Genomic DNA, 24994 nt, shown 5'->3' with positions numbered 1-24994 from the left:
GATGGGATTTGACGTTCGAGCGGCAAAACAGCTTCCACACCGTACACTAGCGTATATGGAGTGGCTCGTGTAGGTGTTTGATATGTGGTTCGATATGCCCAAAGAGCTTCTTCCATTCTCTCAGGCCAATCCTTATTTGCTTTGGCAACCACTTTCTTCAATAAGTTCCCAAGAGTCTTATTGAATGCTTCTGCAAGACCATTTGCAGGAGGGTTGTACATATTGGAGGTATGCTGCTTGAAGCCAAATTTTTGGCAAAGTCTGGTCATGGCACTGTTGTAGAAATTCTTTCCGTTGTCCATGATGATGCAACACGGTACGCCATATCTAAAGATGAGGTGAGTACGGATGAAGTTGACGACATTTTCCTTCTTTACCTCTTTCAGCGCGATTGCCTTCGCCCATTTGGAGAAGTAGTCAGTTGCAGCCAAGATGTACAAGTGACCATCAGAAGACTTCGGCAAGGGCCCCACGACATCCATCCCCCATGCATCAAAAGGCCAAGAAGTGACAGTTGGATGAAGCAGTTCTGGCGGTTGATGTATAAAATTGGCGTGGACTTGGCAAGCATGACATCTCTTGGCGTACTCCATGCAATCCTTGACCATGGTTAGCCAATAGTAGCCCATTCTTTTGATGCGAAAATGAAGTTTGGGGTCAGATTGATGAGCGCCACATATTCCAGAATGAGCTTCTTCCAGAGCTTTTTTGGCTTCATTTTCTTCAAGGCAACGGAGAAATAACCCTTCAAAAGATCGGCAGTAAAGCGTGTCTTTGTAGTAAATGAATCGAGGGGCGCGACGCTTCACATCCGTTCTTTTATGTGGATCATCAGGCAATTTTCCTTGTTGCAGATAATCAATGAGTGGTTGACACCAATCTTCAGTTTCAATTTCCAAAACTGAGACGACGTTCACTTCCCTTTCACCATTGTCTTCATCGCCAATGATTGGAGGTATGACCCAACTTCGGCATATTGGAACGTGCATCTCTTGATCAGGGAAAGTAAGTGTAGAAGCAAGCTTTGCAAGTGCATCTGCTTGCTTGTTTTCACCTCGCGGTACATGTTCCAGAGTGACACCACCAAGCCATGCAATCATGCGATGTGCGTAGTTATTGAAAGGCATGAGCTCAGGCTTCTTCACTTCATAGATGTCAAGGAGTTGGTTGATGATCAACATTGAGTCTCTATATACCTTGAGTTGCAGATGTTTTGCTTCAACTGCCATCTCTAGTCCAAGAATGAGAGCTTGGTACTCGGCTTCATTGTTTGAACAGTTTTGTGTGAGGGTGAAAGCATAAGGCAATACATCTCTTTCTGGGGAATCAAATATTATACCAGCACCTGCTCCACTTCGATGAGACGCGCCATCAAAGTACATTGTCCAAGGGGGACGAACTTCTACTACCATAACGTCCTCATTTGGCAATTCTTCGGTTAACTCCCATTCGGCTGGTATAGGATGGTCTGCCAAGAAGTCGGCCAGAGCTTGTCCTTTAACGGCTTTTTGCGGCACATAGATGATCTCGTATTGTTGGAAAATGAGTGACCATCTTGCCAATCGATCAGAGAGGACTGGCTTTGACATGACATATTTGATTGGATTAGCCTTGGAGATGAGATGCACTGTATGAGCTTGAAAATAATGCTGCATCTTTTGGATTGCGAAGACGAGGGCGAGGCACATCTTCTCAATCACGGAATAGTTTAACTCATGCGGCAACATCATTCTGCTCAAATAATATAAGGCACTTTCTTTACCTTTATCATTCTCTTGAGCGAGAAGAGCTCCAACCGAACGCTCTTGCGCAGCAATGTACAAGATTAGTGGTCGTCCAGGTATAGGGGCAGTGAGAACTGGAGGGCTCGTTAGATAGGATTTGATGCTTTTGAAAGCATTACTGCATGCTTCATCCCATTCAAACGGAGCCCCTTTTTTCATGAGACGGCTGAATGGTTAACATCGACCAGCCAAATTTGATATAAAACGGCGGAGGTAAGCCAATCGTCCTTGAAGACTCTTCAACTCATGAATATTTCGAGGTTCAGACATTTTCTGGATAGCGTCGATTTTAGCTTGTTCAATTTCTATGCCGCGGTGGCGCACAATGAACCCAAGAAATTTTCCAGATGTAACCCCAAAAGCGCACTTCAAGGGATTCATTCTAAGTTGGTACCTTCGTAGCCGTTCAAACACTTGCCTCAAATCATGAAGATGGTCTGCTCGTTTCGCTGTCTTTACGACTAAGTCATCGACATAACACTCCACATATTTGTGGAGCACATCGTCGAAGATCTTTTGCATCGCTCTTTGGTACGTGGCTCCCGCATTCTTCAAGCCGAATGGCATAACTTTGTAACAGTAAATGCCTTTAGGTGTGCGGAAAGCTGTGAGCTCTTCATCTCGCGGAGCCATGCGGATTTGATTGTGTAACTAGACGAACCATCCATGAATGACAAAACCTCATGTCCAGTAGTGGCATCAACCATGAGCCCGGGTATAGGGAGTGGAAAGTCATCTTTTGGACAAGCGTTGTTTAGATCGCGAAAGTCTACACAAACTCGTATTTGCCCATTTTTCTTCTTTACTCGGACGATGCTTGAAATCCAAGTGGGGTATTTGACTTCTCGAATGAAACTAGCTTCGATAAGTTTATTGACCTCCGCTTCAATCTTGGGAACCAAGTCTGGTCGGAAGCGTTTTTGAGATTGCTTGACAGGTCGAACGCCGTGCTTTACTGCGAGATGGTGAACAACGACTCTTGGGTCTAATCCTGGCATTTCCGTGTAATTCCAAGCAAAGATGTCTTTATACTCCCTGAGAAGTTCAATGTAAGCAATTTCTTCTTCAGGAGTAAGTGAGGCACTTATGTAGGTTGGCTGTGGGTCATCTTCAGTCCCTAGGTTGATCTCTTTTAAATCGTCAACGGTAGACTTCACGCCTTCTTCCAACTCTGGTGGAGCATCTTCAGCATCCTCTTCTTCTTGAACTTCATTACAAGTGGCCGTGATATGGAATGAGGAAGTGGCAGACTCTTCATCGAGACAACAATCCAATTCCTTAGAAGGCGCTTTGGTCAGCACCACAGTTCGTCGCCTTACTCTTAGTAATGCATCATCAGTTGCCACAACGAGAGTAGTTTGGCGCTTCATGCGAGAAGGTATTTTACTCTTCAATTTCTTGTCATCTTCTGACAAAAGAACAGTCCTCCGTTTTGAAGCCTTCCCGATGGCACTGCTTGAAACACCCAATCGACTTTGGACAGATTTTTGTGGAGCGTTTGTTGAAGATATCTCATTTGGTAGACCCAATCTACTTTGGATAGGCTTGCACAAGATTGAAAGTATGGAGCTCTTGCTTTGTGGCCCTAATCTGTCTTGAATGGGTTTTCCCGTGGGGATCGGTGAAACCACTTCTTCTTGAGGAGTCAATCTGTCAAAGACTGACCTTTGTGATTTCGGAGCACTCAGGCGATCGAAGACCGATGCTTTTGGCAGTGAAGTGCATTCTTCTGCCATAATATGGTTGTTGCTCGACTTCTTTATGAAGATGCGAGCAGGAGCAGGTGCGGTGTATCCAATGCCTGCTTGGGACTCCTTGATAGAATATCCCTTTTGTTTGAGCATTTTCTGAGTCTGGTTCAAGCCATGTATCTTTTCGCCAGTCACTTCAGGCAGGAGTCTCCCTAGAGTGGTTAAAGCTTTTGGATTATGTCCAGACTTTGCGAATAGCTTGTAGGCAATGGGATCGAAGCCATTTGTCCGTTGTGAAGGCAGGTATTCATGCTCCACTTGAGGGCCATGTGTGGCTCGAACGAATCCTTTCAGGGGTGGAATAACCTTTGCTTCGTTAAAGTCGATGATTGGGAATGTTAATCCTTTCAAGGCCGATTCTTCATTTTTTTGCAACTTTGGTACATAACGAAGTGTTGGCGTGCCTTTCTTCTTTGATGGATCTTCCACGTGATGCTTGCCACCTTGACCATTTTCCTCCTTCGCCTTAGTAAGGATGTTGGTTTTACCAATTTGAAGGTTGTTGGCCTCAGAGGGTTTATAACTTGATGAAGAGGCAGTTGGCACTAATTCTGTCAACACCATGTTTGCCAAATAGAATTTAGCATCGGCAAAATGGGATTCAGCCTTGCTAAAGGGCTTGTCATCGGCTACCACCTTCTTTGTCACACCATCTTTGCAGTACTTGAAGCATTGATGGAGGGTTGATGGGACAACGCCATTCTCATGGAGCCACGGCCGCCCTAGCAATACATTGTAAGAGGTTTTTGCATCAATGACATGGAGCAGTGCGCTTGAAATCATATCATCGATGACTAGGTCCAAATGAATGACGCCAACAGCTCTTTGCCCCCCTTGATTGAATCCTTGGATCATGAGACGACTAGGTGCTAGTTCTTCCATAGAGATGCCGAGTTCCTTCAGGGTACGAAGAGGCAAGATGTTGACTGCAGATCCACTATCCAGTAGCATCCTATTGACTCTTTGTTCGCATATGTATCCAGAGACAAAAAGCGGATGATTATGTGGAGTTGCGCCAAGCAATAAATCTTCGTCAGAGATTGTAATGGCTCCAACGCAAGCAGAGCAATCTTTGGCGCAAATGGTAGAGCCAAGATGGATTGGAGAGTGCTTATATGCAGGAGGCGACTCTAGTTCCGTCTCTTCAGTTTCTTCACAACTCACAGTATTGCATGAAGCTTCAAAAAGACTGGTGTTGTGAATTGACTCGGGTAAGAAGTCCCATAAAGTAAATGGAGTGCGTAGTCTTTGGACAGAGATATCTTCTGGCAAGTTTGAAGCTATTTTCTTCAGCTTCTTCCTTTTTTGTTGCCTTCTTGTATGCCTCTTTCTAGGACTAGGCTTTGGGGCCATGGATTGAGGATGCTTTGCACTTGGCTCGCGATTCTTCTTTCGGCGAGTAACAAGGGTCCATCCTTCGCCATCCTTGTCATCTACTTTTGCCTTGGCACAGATGCTGCCCCCAAGCTGTTGGATAGAATGACATCGCACTACCTCAATTGGATCGAATGATCCAAATTGAATCTTCACACTTTGTAGCGCTTCAGGCTGTTGAGTCTCATCTTGTAGAGTAGCCACAATTTGATTTGTAGCTACTGTTTCTTTTTCTTCTTCCAAGACGATCTTTCCTTGGCTAGCGAGCTCTACTATCTTCTCTTTGAAGACAAAGCATCGTTGGGTTGGGTGACTAACCAAGCGATGGTATTTGCAGTAGTTTGGATCATTAACTTTGTTAGCTTCCTCAGGGCGCTTCATCTCCGGGAGCTCAATGAGTTTCAGATCTAACAGTTGGTCAAACATTGAAGGGACCTCTGAATCAGGGAAAGGATACACCTTTTCTTGCATCTCCTTCAACGTGAGTCTTTTCCTCTCCTTCATTTGCGGCAGAGTGGACCTTTCTACTTGCTTTTCTTTGGGTTTAGTAGAGATCTTGAATGGTGCAGTATTCACAGCCATGGATTCCTTCTTACCTTCTTTGACTAGAAATTTGCCCCCTTTGCGAATATCTGGCTTGCTTCCTATGATGCGAGAATCTTGCGTTTTGCGAGAGTCTTGTATTGGTTGGCCTTGCCTTCCATTTGCTGCAATGGTGAGTTCCATGTCATGAGCTCGAGAAGCTAACTCTTCAAAGGTTTTAGGCAGGATTCCTTGAAGAATGTATTGTAGATCCCATTGCATGCCTTTGATGCACATCTCGATTCCGGAAGTTTCAAACAGTCTATCCTTGCAGTTTAGACTCACGTGCCGCCATCTATTGATGTAATCAATGACAGGTTCATCCTTCCATTGGCGAGCATTCGTAAGCTCGAACATGCTGACAATACGGCGAATGCTGTAAAAACGATTAAGAAATTCCTGTTCCAGCTGCTCCCAACTTTCAATCGTGCCAGGCTCAAGGTCGCAATACCAGTCGAAAGCATTGCCTTTGAGCGTTCGAACAAACTGCTTGACGAGAAGATCACCATCAGTTCCAGCATTGCTACACGTTTCAACAAAATGGGCAATGTGCTGTTTTGGATTGCCCTTGCCATCAAATTGCTGAAACTTGGGTGGTTGATAACTAGTAGGCATCTTCAAAAGGTCGATCCTTCTAGTATAAGGCTTAGCATAAGTAGAAGAAGACTTCGGTGCCTCCTCGTACTTTTGCTTGATAGTGCCTAAAATGAAATCCTTCAGCTGGTCCATGGGAATTGAACCATCACCAGAAATCGAAAATTCTTTTGGTACCTCCTTATGTTTGTTTGAAGACCCAATTTGACTTGAATCCCCCATAGTTTCTATTTTGTTCTTGAGGAAGGCAATTTCTGAATCGCGCTCTTCTACAGTTTTTGACAAGCCCTCAATTGCTTTGGCCAAGGAAGCAACCTGCTCTTCTAGATTGACCGCATTTATCGTCATAACATCCATGATTGAAGAACTGCTAGACTTGGTGAAGACATTGAGGTTTGACAGAGGAGTGCTTCGAGAAAAGGTGGAGTCAGAACTGCATGAATAGCCTTCTTCCGTGTTCTTCTGAATTTCTGAAGCAGACTCATGAAGCATGGGAGGATAAACAAAGGGATTCTCAATGATGGTTGCCATGTCTTTTGCTGCCTCCATGGTAGAGACGCCTTCCTTCCCTTTTGGTGAGCTTGTGAAGGTTAGCGATGCTTTCGGTAGATCAACACCAACGGCAGAGTTTGGTTTAGGTAGAAGCGAGGCTTGTGCATATGCTTGAGCTGCTGCCTTTGACTTGCTTCGAGTTATTGGACCACCACTTCTAGCATGAGATCCAGAGCCAAGATTTGCAATGGTTGAAGACTTGAAACGTACAACCTTAGCTTGAAGGGCCTTTGAACTGTTGTTCTTAGGAGCGTTTGAAGCCTTTGAACTGTTCTTCTTAGTGGCCATTGAGAGTTTGCTTGATTTGTTGAAGAGAAGAGATGAGAAGTAGAGATTGTCCCACCGGGCGTGCCAAAATCTGTTGAACACAAATTTCGAGTCTACGAAAAAGACGGAAAAATGTTGAACAAAAGTCAATTTTATTGATGTATGATGTTAGGGTTTACAATCTCTGATCTATTTTCTAATCAAAGAAAATAAAGTCTTCTGATTCTTCTCTTCGATTGTTGAAACGAGGGCTCTGTGCTTGATCTCAAATCAAACGGCGGAATCTTCTCCGTGATTTGAGAAGAAGTTGATAACTTGGGTTGAATGTTCTTCGAGGCTTTGAGGCTTCGATTCGAAGAACCTTCTTGTTTGGATGCACACTTGAAGAATTCTGAAGGACTTGAAGGTTTTGATATTCAGAGCTCTGGAGCTTTTTGCTTCAATGTGCAGATGGAAAAATATGAGAAGGAGCACCTCAATTTATAGAGATGTAGGATGGAGAGTCACGACCAATTTCTACTTCCTTCGTATTTATCCTCCTGATTATTTCTTTATTCCAAGTAAAAGAAACAATTATATAATTTGATAATTATCCTTCTTTCTTTATTTTAAGAAAGATAATTATATAAGAGAAATACAATTATTATTTTACCAATTGGTTTAATTTGATTGGCCGGACTTAATAAAAATAATAATTGCATCACTTAGACACATGGCGCCATTTGATTGGTCCATTCGCATCATTTTAACTTTTGACCTAAAGACACTTGGCAACATTTAATTGGCCATTTATTGTGCCCTATCTATCAGGTTCGCAACACGTGGCAACTTGTGATTGGCTGTAAAATTTACATGTCTACAGGTACTTCTCGCGCATCTCCTTATTACACTCCCATGTAGCTTCTTCACCCGTGTGATTGCACCACAATACCTTGACCAATAGAATCGTTTTATTGCAAAGCACCTTTCTCCTTTGTATCCAGAATCTCTACGGCCGAGTTGCTCATCATAAGTTAAATCATACCGATCATGAAGTAGCTCATAATTAATAACATGGGACAAACTATGCACATACCTCCTCAACATCGACACATAAAAAAAAAAAAAAAAAAATATATATATATATATATATATATATTATGATTTTTTAGCCAAACTAGACAGGAATGCCAAACGATAAGCCACCTAACCATTCCTTTCCAAAACCTCAAACGGCCCAACATAGCAAGAACTCAACTTCCTTTCTTTTCTTTTCTTTTTCCAAATCGATTGACACTTTCCCATGGGGACACCTTAAGAACACCGAACCATAGCTTTTATCACAAACTCCAAATCCCTCCTAAGATTATCTGCATAACTTTTTTGTCTACTCCGAGTAGTTACAAACCTTTTCCAAATAGTATTTTTTTTATTCGCACCCTCCACCAAGTCAGGTCCAATTAGTCGCCTTTTTCCAACCTCATACAAATAGATAGGGGATCTACACTTTTGTCAATACCAAGCCTCGAATAGAGTAACTCCCAAAATCAAATGATAACTATTATTGTAAGCAAATTTCATTAACGGCAATTGATCATCCCAATTTTCTTTTCACTCCAAGGTACATGGTCTCAATAAATCTTTCAAAGTCTGTATAGTCCTCTCACTTTGATCATCATTAAGCAAAACTAAAAAAAAAATAAGCGAGCATCCTTTGCTATCTTTAACGCACCCAAAATTTAGATACAAAATGGGGATCACAATCTGACACAATTGATTCAAGTGCACCAGGGAATCTAACAATCTCCCTAAAATACAACTGCACCAACGATCCAATTTATACATCATGTTAATAGCAATAAAATATAGTGAATTAGTGAGCCAATCAACTACAAACTCCATACTCGACTTTCATGCAAGAGTTATAATCTCTTAGCTACTCCGTATCACTCACATCAAGGTCAAAGAAATGTATGTAGTTATTTGAAACTCTGAAAAGAATCATGCCTCCATAAAATTGAACATTTCGAATATCCAAAAACTCCAAAAATTTGCAAACAATTCAATAGTTACTGCCTCATTATGTCCAACATTACTACATCCAAGTGCATCTAATCTTGTTCCAAGTGGACCACCCATACGTAAAATCTGGCATCAATAGAGAAATTCAAACAAAAGGATTATTCTAACCAATGTCATAATTTCTTCTAAAAATCCAAAATCTCATTGGTTCATCTCATAAGTCCTCCTCATTTCATACCAACATACTTTTCAGTAGGCACTCGAAGCATAGCACAAACCACAAATAAAATGTTTGAAATAGACCATCATAACCAATTCTACCATATTCTCCAAACTCCAAAATTAACATTTTAAACAATTGTGCATCCTCCTATCCTATTGAACACCTAATATAGCACCAATTAGACTCTACCAAATCCCATACGGAATCCAATTCTTAGTTTTTTTTTTTTCCAAGACACTAACCACACTCAAGCTGAGCATACTCATTAAACTCAAAATGACCAATCAATGAATATCTGTTGCAACAAACTTTTATGGCTATCACAAAAATTACTAACCCAAACAGACTAAATCTATAAATTGCCTACCCCAAAATCTTCTCTCTCCCTTTTTTTTTTTTTTTTGCTAAAGTGATACGTCATGGTTGAATATTCCATTTCTAGCTATCAAATTTTCCTTTCCCATCCAACTCCATAACAGTCAAGTTTTCAAAATACATATTAGTCTTCATGATGTCTTACTACCATCTGTAGCTACGAACCAACATGAATACTTCCACAAAAATCTCCCTGATATAATACTCTCACTTCACCTAAAAGGAACTAACTTAAAACTAACAAATAAGATATTCTACCAACTAATCAATCACGGTTAGAATTAGTAGCCGAGGGAAGAATCAAAATAATCACAGCTCAAACCAAGTAAGCCAAGCTCTAAGGATTGGTCATTAATAGTTACCTACTACAATCCACTCATACACAAAAACTCAAAAGCTTGCTAATGAACTCCTGAAACCTCTAAGCTTTGATTTATTACAGTATCACAAGTTCTATAACCTAATAGATCACCTCTTGTTCTCGATTGGTTTACCAATTAGCTACGCATCTAACACCGATACCCTCCAAACCATTTTGTTGAACCATGCCCAAATCAGTCTTCACTAGAGTCCAAACAATAACCAAGTCCAGATTAAAATTTTAGGTAACAAGATGCCTCACAAATATCATTGTCTATTCCACATATCCAAAAGAGCTGCAAGACAAGAATTCTTCAATACATGCAATCTAATCTTCTCCACTCAACCAACGTTTCAAGACGGTTAACAATAATATTGCTGAAGTATAAACAAGATTTTACTCCACTGAATCATCCAAATATTTCACGAGTTATTATACATATATCCATAGCCTTTATCAATTACCCAAACTCGGTGTCTTCAAAACTAATAATCAAACTAACTAGCCGCTAATCTCACTTCCAAACTAACGCAAAATACACATCACAACCTAAAGATCCTAAAATTCACCTTGCAACTTGAAAACAAACTCCATGCACTAACCCAAAATTTAATACCACAAAATATTCCCTTGTCATTCCAAAACCATGTCTCTAAATTATCCCCAAAAGTAAGAGTTTTAATATTTCACAGCAAATAAACTAAGAACCCCAAAACTACTAATGATCAAGTCAGTAACACTCCATATTTACCTCAAATGGCACGAAAGCAACTCTAATCACATATGTTTACCCACACAAATTTTCTCCTTCCTTAACTTCCCATAATTCCACAATAGCGATACCGTAATGCATTAAAATTTCAAAGCACCATCAGTGCACTCCATAACCTCATTGTCTAATCACCAAACATACTGTAACAATCCATTTCCATAGACTCAAACCAACCAAAGCACTCACATGCTAATATAGCCATAACCTAATGCTTGTCAATACCAATCAAGCAATCGTATCCTTGCCAAAGTCTATCTATTTTTTGTCAAATTCTCACAACCAAACAATTAATACTGCGGTTAGAAAAACCCACTTTCAACAATTGACTACTCCCACTCTATACCCACCTAGTCGTAAGGTTTTTTTTTTATAGTCGGATTGAAACGACGAAACACGGGAATCCTAACCATCAACGAGTTCATAGGGTATTCACCTAATAACTATCAAGGAATTCATGGGGTAGTTCCTCAAACAAGCATAATTATTGACCTCTCATAATAGAACATAGCCAAATCTCTACTAAAATCTCAAGCATAGGAATGAAGGACCAATCAAACAACAACAGTTCAAGACTATCCGGGATGTACCGAGTACTACAAGTAAGAAACTCTTAGCACTCTCACACAATTAAACTGGCCCATCCTCAATACCAAATTGAAGCAATCCTCTAAGTTACATTCTTAAGTCAATATTCTCCAAGTAACTACCACCAATACTAATTCTTCATATTCACAAATATCATACTCCAACTACATTACGCCACCAAAGTACTTGTAAAATAAGGGTGACGATCCAAATAACGAATAAAATCACATATGCCACATTCTCCTTTAATATCCTATCCAAAGTCTATAGAAAAATAATGTTCCCACCAAATGACTAATATCTCCATAATACTATGCGGGTACCGATACACATCAAATAACAAACACTCTCACAAATGGCAGTAGGACTCTGGGGACTGGGACCTCCACTAAATGAAAATGATACAAAATGAATCCAAAAGTTTTTTTTTTTTTTTCAAACCTGGCTCTGATACCACACCCGCCCAAAAGGCCTTTATATGGCGAAGCAATAAATGGTAACCATATAGGATGGCCATGTTAGCGATGGCCTTGTTAGCGAAAGTACTCTCTTTTAGACACTCGTTGCGGCATGCTTGTAAATTGGAAGAGCCCGTTGCGGCACACTTATTTTGTTTAGAGTTGTCACTTTGTTTTAGGAATCAAAAAATCAAAGATCGAGATTTACAATTCATCTCCGAAAACCAAATTTCTTGTAGTGGAGACTGGTGACCGCCGCTTGCAAAAGTGGCTATCGACACTGAATGAAAATAGGGGTGTTGAAATGCTTGAAGGGGTGTTTTGAGTGGTGGTCTGACAATCTTAGGCTCGTCATCATTCAACTGGGCCTTCGTACTTTCAATCAATACTCACGAGAATCAGTTCATCATCGAGATTTGCCCAAGGTGGAGCTTAAACATTTAACAAGCCAAATTAAGGTGTCTACAATCTCTTAATCGATCCACTGGCAGGGTTGAAGCCAATACAATATTCCGTCAAGGCTGGACCCACAAGAGTTCATATCACTTTGAGAATGTTGGAGGAAGAAAATGTCTAAATCTCAGGGTTTGACCATTCAAGTAAGGCCTTGTGGTTGTGTTCACACTAACTTCAATATTTGGAACGATAGTGAGTTAATGGTTAGTTAGGGGGAAAAAAAATGCAAAGAACAAAGAACTATTCACTTAATTCAACTCAAATATGCTCTAAAAGAGACAAACAAATAAAGAGACAAACCGTGTCTCTAGGGAGTTATTTCTACTAAAATTAATAACTCCCAATTACTCAGAATGAATTTATCTCTTAGAAGTTAGAAGAAGAAGCCATCAAAAGAACCAGGCAATAGCAATTTCCTGAATCTTAACATGAGAAGAAAGAGAAAAAATATCTCAAGGTCTGCCTAAACCAAAGGAGAGAGTGCAATACCAGTTCATCACCTCATTCACACTTAATAGTGGGCTCCCCAATTTTATCACTTTCCACAAATCATTTATTTCTTTCCACATGACATGACATGCTACTGTGTTTTCACATGTAATCAACTTTCCACAAATCAAATAGGGGACCAGTTGGAGAAAAACTAACAAACATAAACCACACAAGACAGAAGAAATGACAGAGGGTGCTGTGTTCCAACTTCTATCCAGCTTGGCACCCTATCTCTCCAGGAAGAGGTAAACCTGTTAACCGGGGTGCGGGATCGAAGAGATTGAATTCATTAGACAAGTTAGTATTGTTATGGTACATGGAAGGGACTATATATGTCATATATTGATGTGGAATCGCTTTGACACGTACTAGTTGTTCATTTAATAATAGTATTATGATTATAACTAAATACGGATTTATGCGCCCTTAATGTTACCATATGAAGCCCTAGCGTAAGTGCTCATATGGGCCAAGTGGAGAATGTAAGAGTATGGCCCACATGATTGCCTTGGATGCCTAACAATTAAATGAGCTCCATAACTCGTTGCAAGGCTGGCATCTACTTCTTTTGCCTTCACCGTTTCGTACGTAAAACAAGGCATCTGAGGATGCGTGTGGATGATTGTCCCACATGACATTGAGGCATTATCGGGATGTGACTAATTAATGCCCCAACTGTTACCAAGGCAACCAATATTCATTCGGTAGTACTTCTCATCTGATAATGGAAAGTAGGGTTGTCCAGTGAATGATCCGAACCATCCAACCCGTTCAATCCAAAGCAAACGAACCAAACCGAGGCGTATTCGCTCCGAACCATCCAACCCGTTCAATCCAAACCAAACGAACCAAACCGAGGCATGCTACAGGCGGATACGAATCTGAAAATACTTATTCCAACGGATGCGGTTTGATTCCTGTTCAAACCGCCCAATCTGTCTAATTCACAAATTCTTACAAAACACTAGAAAAATATATTGCACTTCAGCACCCAAGCCCTATTTCCATTAGCATCCGAATCACACGTAAACCAAAATACCTCACTGAGAATCATATTCTGTGAACGCAACCAACCAATTATCTTCTTAAAGTGTACTATTGTGCGGTTATTTGCTTGAATTCAGTTGATATCGAAGCGAGAATTCAACTAACCCATATTCAGAACTTGTTTTGATTTTAGGGTGGATGAACTTTTTCCAATTTTAGGGTGGGCGCCGGATCAATGTTTAGACTTGTTAAATTTTTTTAGACTTGATTGAACTTGAAGTTTTGGGGCTTTTTTTTTTTTTTTTTCTTTTGAAATCTTTTGGTGTATGTGAAAAAATTAAATTGCATGCAAACCAAACCATCTAATCAACATCACTGACGGTTGGCAGATGGAGAAAACGACAATCCGCCACGAGCAAATCAGATTGAAAACCGGACCGACCCGCCAGGAGCCCTAATGGAAAGGGTCCTTCCTCTGCCTATGATAGTTTTCTCTTAGTCTTCCCCATCGATTGAAGTTATAATTGAGGGCCCAGGGAGAAATCTAATTCCTAGTGCTCTTAAGTATGAGGGCATCTTTCAGTAATGCATTAAATCTAGTAGAGCTCCACCCCAATTGATCAAGGTATGTAAACTAGTTTGATCATGTTAAGATCCTGAATTGAAAAGAAAGGAAAGGGTTGTGGTTTCTTAAATAATCACTCGTTTGGATTGAATATTTTGATGAGAAATGGAGAGAAAAATATAAAAAAAATATTTTAATTGGCCCTTCCCTTTTTCACCAAATCTCATAAAAAATAGTGAGATTTTGAGAAAAATGACTCCCCTTTCTTTTCTCCTCCTTTCTAACTGAAATTATGCGGAAGTGTTCAAACTACTCCTAAAAAAATTACCAATTTGAATGTAGATTCACTGATTAAAAATAAATATAGATGAATGGGTTGATTATCGATTAATCCAAACCTAAACTCAAGTAGTGCAGTAAAATAAAATTGATATGAGAGACGCATGATTTACGTGGAAAAACTTAGGGTCCTAAATAACCCTAAGCCAAAACCACGGCCTAACACTACTGATTTATTCTATTAATAAAAAAGAAGTACAGATTGCGAAATAGTAAAAATCATATCCAAGCCTCTACCTATTCTCGCCAATCTCCAATGCTCCCCGAGTTTCTTCAAGATCCAATAGATGCACCACAGACTTCACGCCCGATCTCCATATTCAACCGGCTCCGAATCAATCTCCCAAAGATTCGGTCTTAGTAGCAGATGGCACCAAAAAACCATGAACAGTAAATAGATGAATGATATGATGTGAACGTGATCTAAACAACCCAAAAAAAAAAAATATTTCGAAGATGCATGAACGAACAAAAAGTGGGCTGCCAGGAAACCTTTCAATCTTGCCTTCACCAAAAACCCCAAAAACCCGTGCAACCCTTTCCTTTTTTAATCAAAACTCTCGCCACTGAAAAAAGAGATGCAACGTAAACCCTTCATTCTTTTGTTTTTATAAGCAAAAATAAATAAAAGTACTCTTCTCGCCTCTCTGTGTATTTTCGTTTGCAGATGCAAGCATGTAATAAAGTTGCTGCACACAAACTCTTCTCTCAAAAGGGTGTACCCTAATGGTTGATCAATCCCTTTTTATATAGTTTTTTCTCTCGACCGACAATCAAGTATGGAAAGCAAAATTTCAAAGAATTCTTTTCGGCAAGACAAATGTGTGCAATCTATATTTTTTATATACTAATAAAAAAAAACTTGTAACGATAATGATATATATATATATATATATATATATATATATATATATGTGTGTGTGTGTGTGTGTGTGTGTGTGGAAAATAAATTTTTCGGAGAGTTTTATGGAAAGGCAAACATGCAGAAATAAAATTTCGAATCTTGAAAATAATATGCATGATATGCTAATGCTATTACCTTTCACGCAACCGGATCGATTTGTCGCAGCGGTCAACTTGGCACAAATAATGGAAGGAGTATTGAGCGAGCAACTACCCCCTATAAACCTACCCATTACAATCAAACGGAGTTGATCTAGCAAAGACACCAATGGAAATTTTGGACATCTCCGGAAAATGTCAAAATATCTAACACTCACCATCCAAAGGGAGTGTTAAGTTATCATACAAGCTAATTTTTCATGGGCGTTTTTAAAAACCTACTTAGAATTACTGAACAGCTCGTGTGGGACCCTTCAGAGTGGGTTCCACAATGTGATCGGTACAACTTAGATCGATACCCTTCGTATTACACCCGGAATAAACTAAGAACTCCTCACCAGTTTTCCCTCACCTACTAAGAAGCCACTGTAAAAGTAGTTTACTATCTAGAGTCAATTTCTCATTCTATACTCAATCGAATATTGTTCATATTTTTCATGGACAAATTAAGCTACTTACTTAGGAGTACATATCCCCTTGGACCTACCTCATTTGGTATATGGGTCTCATTGAATTTTCTGCTCCAAAATATTAACAAATCTTATGAAAAATCCATTTTCCCCAACATATGCAGCTAACATTAATTCAGAGCTTGAATAGAGATTTACAAGGCGTGGACTATTGAGAAATTGCCCACATCCCTAAGGTTTGTTATGCGGAGGACTCCAAATCTGGCTTTTGGACCGTTGGCTAGCCACTCACTTTTTGACAGGAAGAATTGCCTTCGCGGTACTGAATTCTTCCAAGGAGAGAGAGAGAGAGATGGAAATGACTTCAATTTCCCAAAGCATATTAACACACTCACAGCGGGTGTTTCTTTGTGCGTGCTGTGTTTACGGAAAATTATTAAGTGCTTCAAACGCTTTTTTCCTATCACTTATTAGAGTAGGCTCGATGTGAAATCCATTTGTCCCACATCGGAAACAAAATGGAAATAGAGCTACTGCATCATTTGATATTTACCTTTTGAGTTGTGTGGTTTGGCTAAGAGTTAGCACATAGGTGACTTCCAGATTAATGTATGATGGAAGAGGCCCCTGAAATATCACATGACGATACTGCTATTCATTCGTGTGTTGTCCCCCTTCAATAAGAACGAATAATTGGTCTAGTGAAGATAATAATGGTTCACACTTAACAACTTTTTTTTTCAATAATAACTTTGGGTGTCTACCTTCTAAGCCAAAATATGCGAACCTTTACTAATCTATGACGAGCCAATCCCTTAGTCCACTAGCAAGGTTGAAGCCAGTACAAAGTTCCGTCTGGACTAGACCCATTAAATCTCACGGCTTGTCCATCTGGCTAAGGCCTTGGGGTTGTGTTCACACTTACTTAAATACTTAGAACAATAGTCAGAGTTGATATCGCGTTTAGTGAATTTATTATGTAGCTTTTGGTTAAAACATTTGGAATTAAGCATGCTAAAAAATATAAAAATGTGGATCAAAGTTGGAAAAAATCTATAAAAATAAAAAGGCTATTCACTTAATTCAACACAAATATGCTCTGAAATAGACAAACAAATAAAGACAATAACCGTGTCTCTTAGTGGTTATTTCTAATAAAAAAACTCGCAATTACTCGGAATGAATTTAGCTCGTAAAAGAAAAAGTACCAGTTGCCATCAAAAGAAACAGGCAATAGCAATTTCCTGAATCTTAACATGAGAAGATCAAAGAGAGAAAATATCTCTAAGGTCTGCCAAAACTAACAAACATAAACCACACAAGACTTATCATCACAAATAGTCCCATTACTCTTTGACAATATCCCATATAATTAATTAATTAACAGCCCCAAAAAAGAATATTGGAATAGCACATGTTTCCGAAACTATAGAATTACTTGTGTTCTTAAACAGATATGAAAACCCCGTTTTCACAATTTTCAGAAATATGAACATAAACTGTTTGCTTAATTTTTATCAAATCATAAACACCGTTTTCCAAAATGGATTCGTCTTAAAATTGTAGGATGGGAAACAATAAACAGTTTTACTAAATTCTAGAACTTACAACTTGAACAGAAATTACAGTGACTGAAATAACAAGATCTAAAACTGTAAATGAATAAGAATCGTAAACCTACGCCCTTGAATGAACGAACTCATGTTTGCAATGTCTCTCTAGAAATTTGAGAAGAAGAAGCTTTTTTTTTTTTTTTTTTTGTTTCATTGAAACTAAGCTAAGGACTCTCTTTATGTACCAGTTGCCATCAAAAGAAACAGTCAATAGCAAATTTCTGAATCTTAACATGAGAAGATCAAAGAGAGAAAATATCTCAAGGTCTGCCAAAACCAAAGGAGGGAGTGCAATACCAGTCCATCACCTCATTTATTTCATTCCACATCCTACTGTGTTTTCACACCGGAGGTGGATCCTCTGCAGTTGTACTGCAGAGTGTCTCTGCAGTTCAATTACAGCCGTTCATTTTTGCATTTAACGGTCCAAATTTTAAAAAACTTTTTAACTTTTTCGTGAAATTTTCTTTTAAATATCAACCATTAAAAACACCATTCGATAATTATAAACACTCCAACCACATCTCTGCAATCCAAATGTGGCCTGCAGGCAAGCCTCATTCTCTTTCACACCTAATAGTGGGCTCCCGAATTTAATCAACTTTCCACAAATCATTTTTTTCTTTCCACATGACATGACAAGCTACTTTGTTTTCACATGTAAATCAACTTTCCACAAACCAAAAAAAATATAACTTTCCACAAACCAAATAGGGGACCACTATGTCCAGTTGGGGAAAAACTAACAAAACATAAACCACACAAGACTTAGCATCACAAATAGTCCCATTACTCTTTGACAATATCCCATATAGCTATCACATTCGGGGCTCATTTGAATATAAACTAACAAGAACATTATTCCGCTTTTACCACACAATCTCCTTTCTATTTACATCCAAGGGCGGCTACTCCAGGAAGCAACAAAACTGAAAAAATGGCAGAGGTTATTGTGTTCGAACTTCTATCCAACTTCGCACCCTATCTCCAGGAAGAGGTAAACCTGTTAACTGGAGTGCGGGAAGAGATTGAATTCATTAGAGCTGAATTCGAGCGGATGAAGAATTTCCTGAGAGTTGCTGATGAAGTGGAAGAGAGAGACCCGGATCTCAAAGTATGGGTGAAGCAAGTTCGAGAAGCTGCATATGACACTGCAGATGCTCTTGACATGTACATGCTTCGCCTTGGACATCAACATGGCGCCGGATTCCGAGGGTTTCTTGGTAAGGTTTCTTGCTTTATTAAGACCTTGAAAGCACGCCACCAAATTGCTTCTGAAGTAAAACGAATCAAGTCCAGATTCGTCGATATTTCCGCGGGATATCAGAGATATAGTAACATATATCGCACAATAGAGCAAGGCTCAAGCTCCACTCATTCTGGAATTGCATGGAATGATTGCCGTGGTGACGCACTTCTACTCAAAGAAGCTGACCTTGTGGGCATCGACAAGCCCAAATCACAATTGCTTCAGTGGCTAGTGGATGAGGATCCTCAACTCAAGGTGATTTCGGTAGCAGGAATGGGCGGGTTGGGCAAAACCACCCTTACTAAAATGGTCTACGATGATGCAACAGTGAAGAGGCACTTTCAAACCCATGTTTGGATCACTGTTTCTGAAACAGTCAAAGTCGAAGAGCTTTTAAAAGACATGATCCGACAACTCTTTGAAGAAGTTAGGCAACCACTCCCACAAAGCATGGACAATATGGATACAAATGGCTTGAAAAGAACAATTAACGATTTTCTGCAGCAGAAGAGGTATGTGTTTGTTTTGGACGATGTATGGCATATTCCTAAGTGGCAATTTCGCAAAATTATATTTCCTGAATGCAATTGTGGCAGTCGAATAGTCCTAACAACGAGAAATAATGATCTAGCATCTTTTGCTAGTAAAGAATATCATGGTTCTGTTTATAATCTCCAACCCTTGCCTCACCAACAATCATGGGACCTGTTTTGCAAGAAGGCATTTCAAGGGAATCCTTGTCCCTCACATTTGGAAGATCTTTCAAGAGACATCTTGAAAAGATGCGAGGGTTTACCACTTGCAATTGTGGCAATCGGTGGTCTTTTATCAACGAAGGAGAATAGTCTTGACGAGTGGGAGAGGATTTACCGCTGCCTTGGAGAGGAACTGCAAAGCAGTGACAAACTCGTGAGCATGAAAAAGATATTGTCCCTTAGTTACTTTGATCTGCCTTACTATCTCAAGTTATGTTTTCTGTACTTGAGTATTTTTCCAGAAGATTTTTTCATTAGCCACATGAGATTAATTCGGCTATGGGTGGCGGAAGGATTTGTAGAAGCGAAAGAAAGAATGACAAAAGAAGAAGTTGCTGAAGGATACGTCAATGAGCTAATCAATAGAAATTTAGTTCAAGTGGCAAAGAGGAGGCATAGGTCGAAAAGTTATCGAATCCATGACTTTTGGCGTGAAATAGTTGTTTCCAAGTCGAGAGAGCAAAACTTTGTGTCATTAGCCAGTGCCGAGAAGGTGCGACGCTTATCATTACACACTAATTTGGACGACATACAAATCAATTGCTTTACTCGACTTCGTTCTTTGCTTGTGTTTAGCAAAGAAGATCCGCTGTCCATGTTGTCTAAAGTTGTGTCGTTAGGCAAAAGGGCGAGGCTATTAACGGTGCTAGACTTGAGAGGTACAGATTTGAAAACATTTCCCAAAGAAATTGTGAAGCTAGTTCATCTTACTTATCTAAGTCTAAGGGAGACCGAGGTAAAATTGATCCCGAAGTCAATTGGAAACCTCAAGAAACTAGAAACATTGGATCTCAAGTTGACACTTGTTACAGAGTTGCCAGAAGAGATACTGAAGTTGCAATATCTTCGTCATCTCTTATTGAGTAGTGGCAAAGAATTGATTGATGGTTACTTTGGTTTTCACCGTGTATCTGGATTCAAAGCCCTAAAAGGAATAGGGAGCCTGACATCCTTGCAGAAATTATGTTATATTGAGGCAGACAATGGAAGTAACAATAGCACTGTGTTGAGCGAGCTTGGGAAGCTGACTCAGCTGAGGAAGTTGAACATTTTAAGACTGCCACAGGAACATGGAAAGGTGTTATGTTCATCCCTTGAGAAGCTAAACAGCCTTCAATCGTTGTTTGTCGGTGCAAAAGAGGAAGATGAGATCATTGATCTAGATTCTTTGTCTTCGGCGCCTCGACGGCTTCGGACGCTCTATTTAATAGGACGCATGCAAAACCTACCCCACTGGATACAGTCGCTTCACAACCTGACGAGGGTATTCTTAGGGTGGAGTAAGTTAAGGGATGTTGATCCACTGCAATCCTTTCAAGACTTGCCCAATTTGGTTTACCTTCATCTCAAAGTGGCGTATGAAGGAGAAGGATTATGTTTCAAGGCAGGTGGGTTTCGAACGCTCAGATTTTTATGGCTGGCTCGAATGGGAGGATTAAAATGGGTGAGAGTGGAGGCAGGCTCAATGCCTCTTCTAGAAGTGGCACGTCTCTCTGATTGCAAATCGATGAAGAAGTTGCCCTCAGGGATTGAACATCTGACCAACCTTAAATTTCTTGACTTGGGTGATTTGTCAGATAGCTTGATTCTAGGTTTGGATAGAGACTTCAAAGGTGGGGATTATTGGAAAATTGCACACATCCCTGATGTTCATATATGGTACAGCAAGTTGTCCTACTGGAAAAGATCTTATATCTACAAAATGGTGGAGAGCAGGAGGGATGCTAATCTTTAAGATCGGGTCGTATCTTCAATTACGGTGTCTTGTTTTTATTTTTACTTTTAAGAGTTTTTGAGCACTTGGCAACTTATTTGCAAAATCCTACTGTGAATAATGGATATAGAGTTTTATTTTTCGTTCTCTATTTTTTTGGGGGGGAGATTAATAGATCGAGAATCTCTTATTTGACATAACTAGCTTGATTGGATTTGGAACAGAAAAGCATCATTCGGTTTGTAATAATCGTAATTTAGATTAACTGAATCTCAAGACTTCTCTCGATGAATCTAGGACTCCTTAGGCTTGTGAAAATCTTTGTCTTGTTTGTATAATTGTATTTATATTGAATTTACATTTCCATTGAAAGTTTTTATTGTCATTTATCTAGGGCTGAAAAAAGCATTTGATGCTTGGATAAACCTATAAGTACTTGAGAGAACAAATAAATTGGGAGAAAACGAATACTATATCATGTTTTATGTTTTTCTTGTTGTTCGGACTTTTTGAGTCCTTTGTACTGTTTGGTAATGGATATATCTTTCTATTTTCTCACATAATTCCCACTAGCAATAACCCGTGCTATGCATAGCACAGGATCAAGATTTAAGTCACATCTTCAAATGGGGCTAATAACATGGGAACTTGTTTTGTGTTGATTACATAGGTCTCGTTTCGCTAAGGGAAACAATTGTTTATTTTTTTAAAAAGTACTTATTTTTTGAATTAAATGTAATATATATATATATTGTGAGAGAGTGATCTGTCTCATAAAGCAAAAAATAAGTACTTAAAAAATAAGAACAATAGCAGGATCAATCATCTTATATACTTTTGGGGTAGAAGCAAAAGAAAATAAAACATCATGTTCACTGGTATGTTTCACCATTACACTAAAGATCAACCACTTCTAAGTACCTCGGACATAAAATCTTATGCCTTGTTTGGATTTAATTTTGAGTTTTTTTCGGTTTGATTTTTGGGGTAATGAGAGAGAGAGAGAGAGAGAGAGAGAGAGAAAAAGAGATGAGAGTAATAATTAGAGATAGGGATAATGAGTGAAGAAAAATAAGAGTAATGATTAAAACTAGGGGTAATGAGTGTTTTTTGAGTTGAATTTTTTTTTTTCAAGTTTAAATCCAAACAAGGCATTGATGTAGGAAGTGTAACTATGTGTTCTATGTTGATGAAAATCTATTAATGGAGGGTTAATTTTTTCGTGAGGAAATGAACAAATCTAGTATCAAAAAAGTGAAATTAAGGGTTTACTTAATTACAAAGATTAAATGGGGCAAGAGAAAGCATCACAAGTATACCTGTTACGGCCTAGAATTTTTATTTATTTAATTAACGACGTAGCCATTTATTATATGTGTGTTATGGTTGGGTCCCAAATAATTATTTTGCGAGCGCTATGGGTATTGTTGTCATGATTGTAATCTTTGTAGTATGTAATTAATTTTGGATAAATACTGGTACTGGAAGGTAATTTTCTATAAATTGGTATTAGTTGGATGGCCGTGTATATAAGAAAACGTATTTCTGCCTTTTTATATACGTAAATTCTAATTAACTAATCAGCTAAAATTTAGGGTGCGTGCCACGTTGTTAGTGGGAAGTTTATAAGAGGGTTTACTTAGACTGATATTCATAAGTTTGATTAGGGTTACTTTTAAGAGAACGTTGAGAAGGAAAGAGCAGCGCAGTCAAAGGTTTCGAGGTCGCCCTTGTACTCGTCTTCAATCGTGGTAAGTTTCGAATTAATCTTATTGCTTCACTACTCAAAGTTCGGTTCAGTAGCAAGATAATTGGATGAAAATTATTCTATGTTGATTTGGTGGGTGCCGGCTAGAGAGAGACGGTGCGAGTGTGCACGGTTTGTGACGGTAGAAGTTATGAATGGAGATCAAGATGAGTGGTGTGTTGTACGCACGTGGTTTGGGTGCATGAAGTTGGGATTTGTAGGTGGTGGTTACCGATGGTTTGGAATTGAAAATAAGGTTTAACAATTTGGTGGCTAATTATAGTAATTTAGGATTTGGGTGGGGATTAAGAATTTAATAGATCTGATATTCTTAGTTTGTCGAGTCAGTACTAAGCTTTGATTAGTTTGTCATTTCGTATTGTTCTATTGTTCAGGTTAGCTTCCTTTTTGGTGTTCGATTGCATTTGCTTTGGACCCAGGTGAGTGGTTAAGCATGTTACGTATTTGCGAACTTTCTCGTATTCCTTAAATTATTGTTTTAGAAAATTAATGATTGAAATTGGGAACATGTATTTATTTTATTTGGTTCTTGAAATTGGCATGTGGATTGGTGAAACCATTTGTTGTTCAAATAATCTTTTGGTGAGAACTTTGTGGATATTGATGGGAACATATTTTTGAAGTCCAGGGAAATTAATCCTCTGTGTGCGGGTGACTCTGGCCATTAGGGAAGAGACCGGATTAGGCCAGTGACTCTAATGCTCAACGGTTGTTATTGACCGGATCGTTCTTAGGGAAAAGTTCCACGGGCTGCCTACTCGTGGTGACTCTATGATTCGATATTGGATCCAATTATGAGACATTTATTCATTGGCACTTGGTACTATTGATTTTGGTTGTGGTTCCCCATTGTTGTTGGAGGTTGTATGGTGATCACCGTTAAGACTTATCGGATGAATCGTTAATTGGATTAATGGATTATTTTGTTGTTCACCGCATATGCCAAATTTATGTTGACATGGTAAATTATTTTGATCCCTGTTTTGGAACTGTATTTAATATACATGCTTTGCTACTCATTGAGCTCGTCAGCTGACGGATTTATTCCAACTTCTTTTTCAGGCAAGTTGGGCAGTTAGGAGGACTCTGGCGGCATCTCGGGGACTTCTTTAAGTTTGACCTCCTTAGGGTGTCTCTTCATATTTTTATTTTATTAATCGCTTCCGCATTTGAAACATTTTGTCAGACATCTAGATTCTTTTATTACTGTTGGATCACTGGATTTTATTTGGTTCATGGGATGTTTGTACCCCATTCTTTTTGTGGAATTTATTGGCTTGGGATGTTCTGAATAAACAAAAATGGTTGACTGTTTGGTGGATCTTTGCTTGAGAGTTTTTATAAAATTTCTTTTTAGGCTGCATGTTCTACGAGCTTTGGTCTTGTGGTTCATGGCCGGTCACTTCTCATTTTGGGGTGTGACAATTGTGGTATCAGAGCCAAGTTTGAAAAAAAAAAATTTGCATTCATTTTGTATCATTTTCATTTAGTGGAGGTCCGAGTCCCCAGAGTCCTACTGCCATTTGTGAGAGTGTCTGTTATTTGATGTGTATCGGTACCCACATAGTATTATTGAGATAATAGTCTTTCACTGGGAACTTTATTTTTCTATAGACTTTGGATAGGGTATTGGTGGAGAATGTGGCATATGTGATTTTATTCGTTATTTGGATCGTCGCTCTTATTTTACAAGTACTTTGGTGACATAATGTAGTTGGAGTATGATATTAGTGAATATGAAGAATTAGTATTGGTGGCAGTTACTTGGAGAATATTGTCTTAAAAATGTAACTTAGAGGATTGCTTCAATCTAGTATTGACGATGGGCTAGCTTAATTGTGTGAGGATGTGCCAAGAGTTTCTTACTTGTAGTACTCGGTACGTCCCGGATAGTCTTGAATTGTT

The 24994-nt window shown here is 39.1% G+C and overlaps 1 protein-coding gene across 1 annotated transcript in view; it reads left to right on the top strand.

Annotated features, from left to right (window-relative positions):
- The window catches only part of LOC131333811 (disease resistance protein RPM1-like), a 62661-nt gene extending 41048 nt beyond the window's left edge, over positions 1 to 21613 (top strand). The window contains exon 2 of the mRNA XM_058368570.1: positions 18965 to 21613. Within this exon, the coding sequence (XP_058224553.1) occupies positions 18965 to 21342 (2378 nt within the window). The 3' untranslated portion in view covers positions 21343 to 21613. The remainder of the gene's footprint in view (positions 1 to 18964) is intronic.
- The last annotated feature ends 3381 nt before the right edge of the window (positions 21614 to 24994 follow it).

Source organism: Rhododendron vialii, chromosome 7a (genome assembly GCF_030253575.1).
Source record: "Rhododendron vialii isolate Sample 1 chromosome 7a, ASM3025357v1".
Lineage (NCBI taxonomy): Eukaryota > Viridiplantae > Streptophyta > Magnoliopsida > Ericales > Ericaceae > Rhododendron > Rhododendron vialii.
Note: the sequence above shows the minus strand (reverse complement) of the source record. Positions and strands in the feature narration are given on the sequence as shown.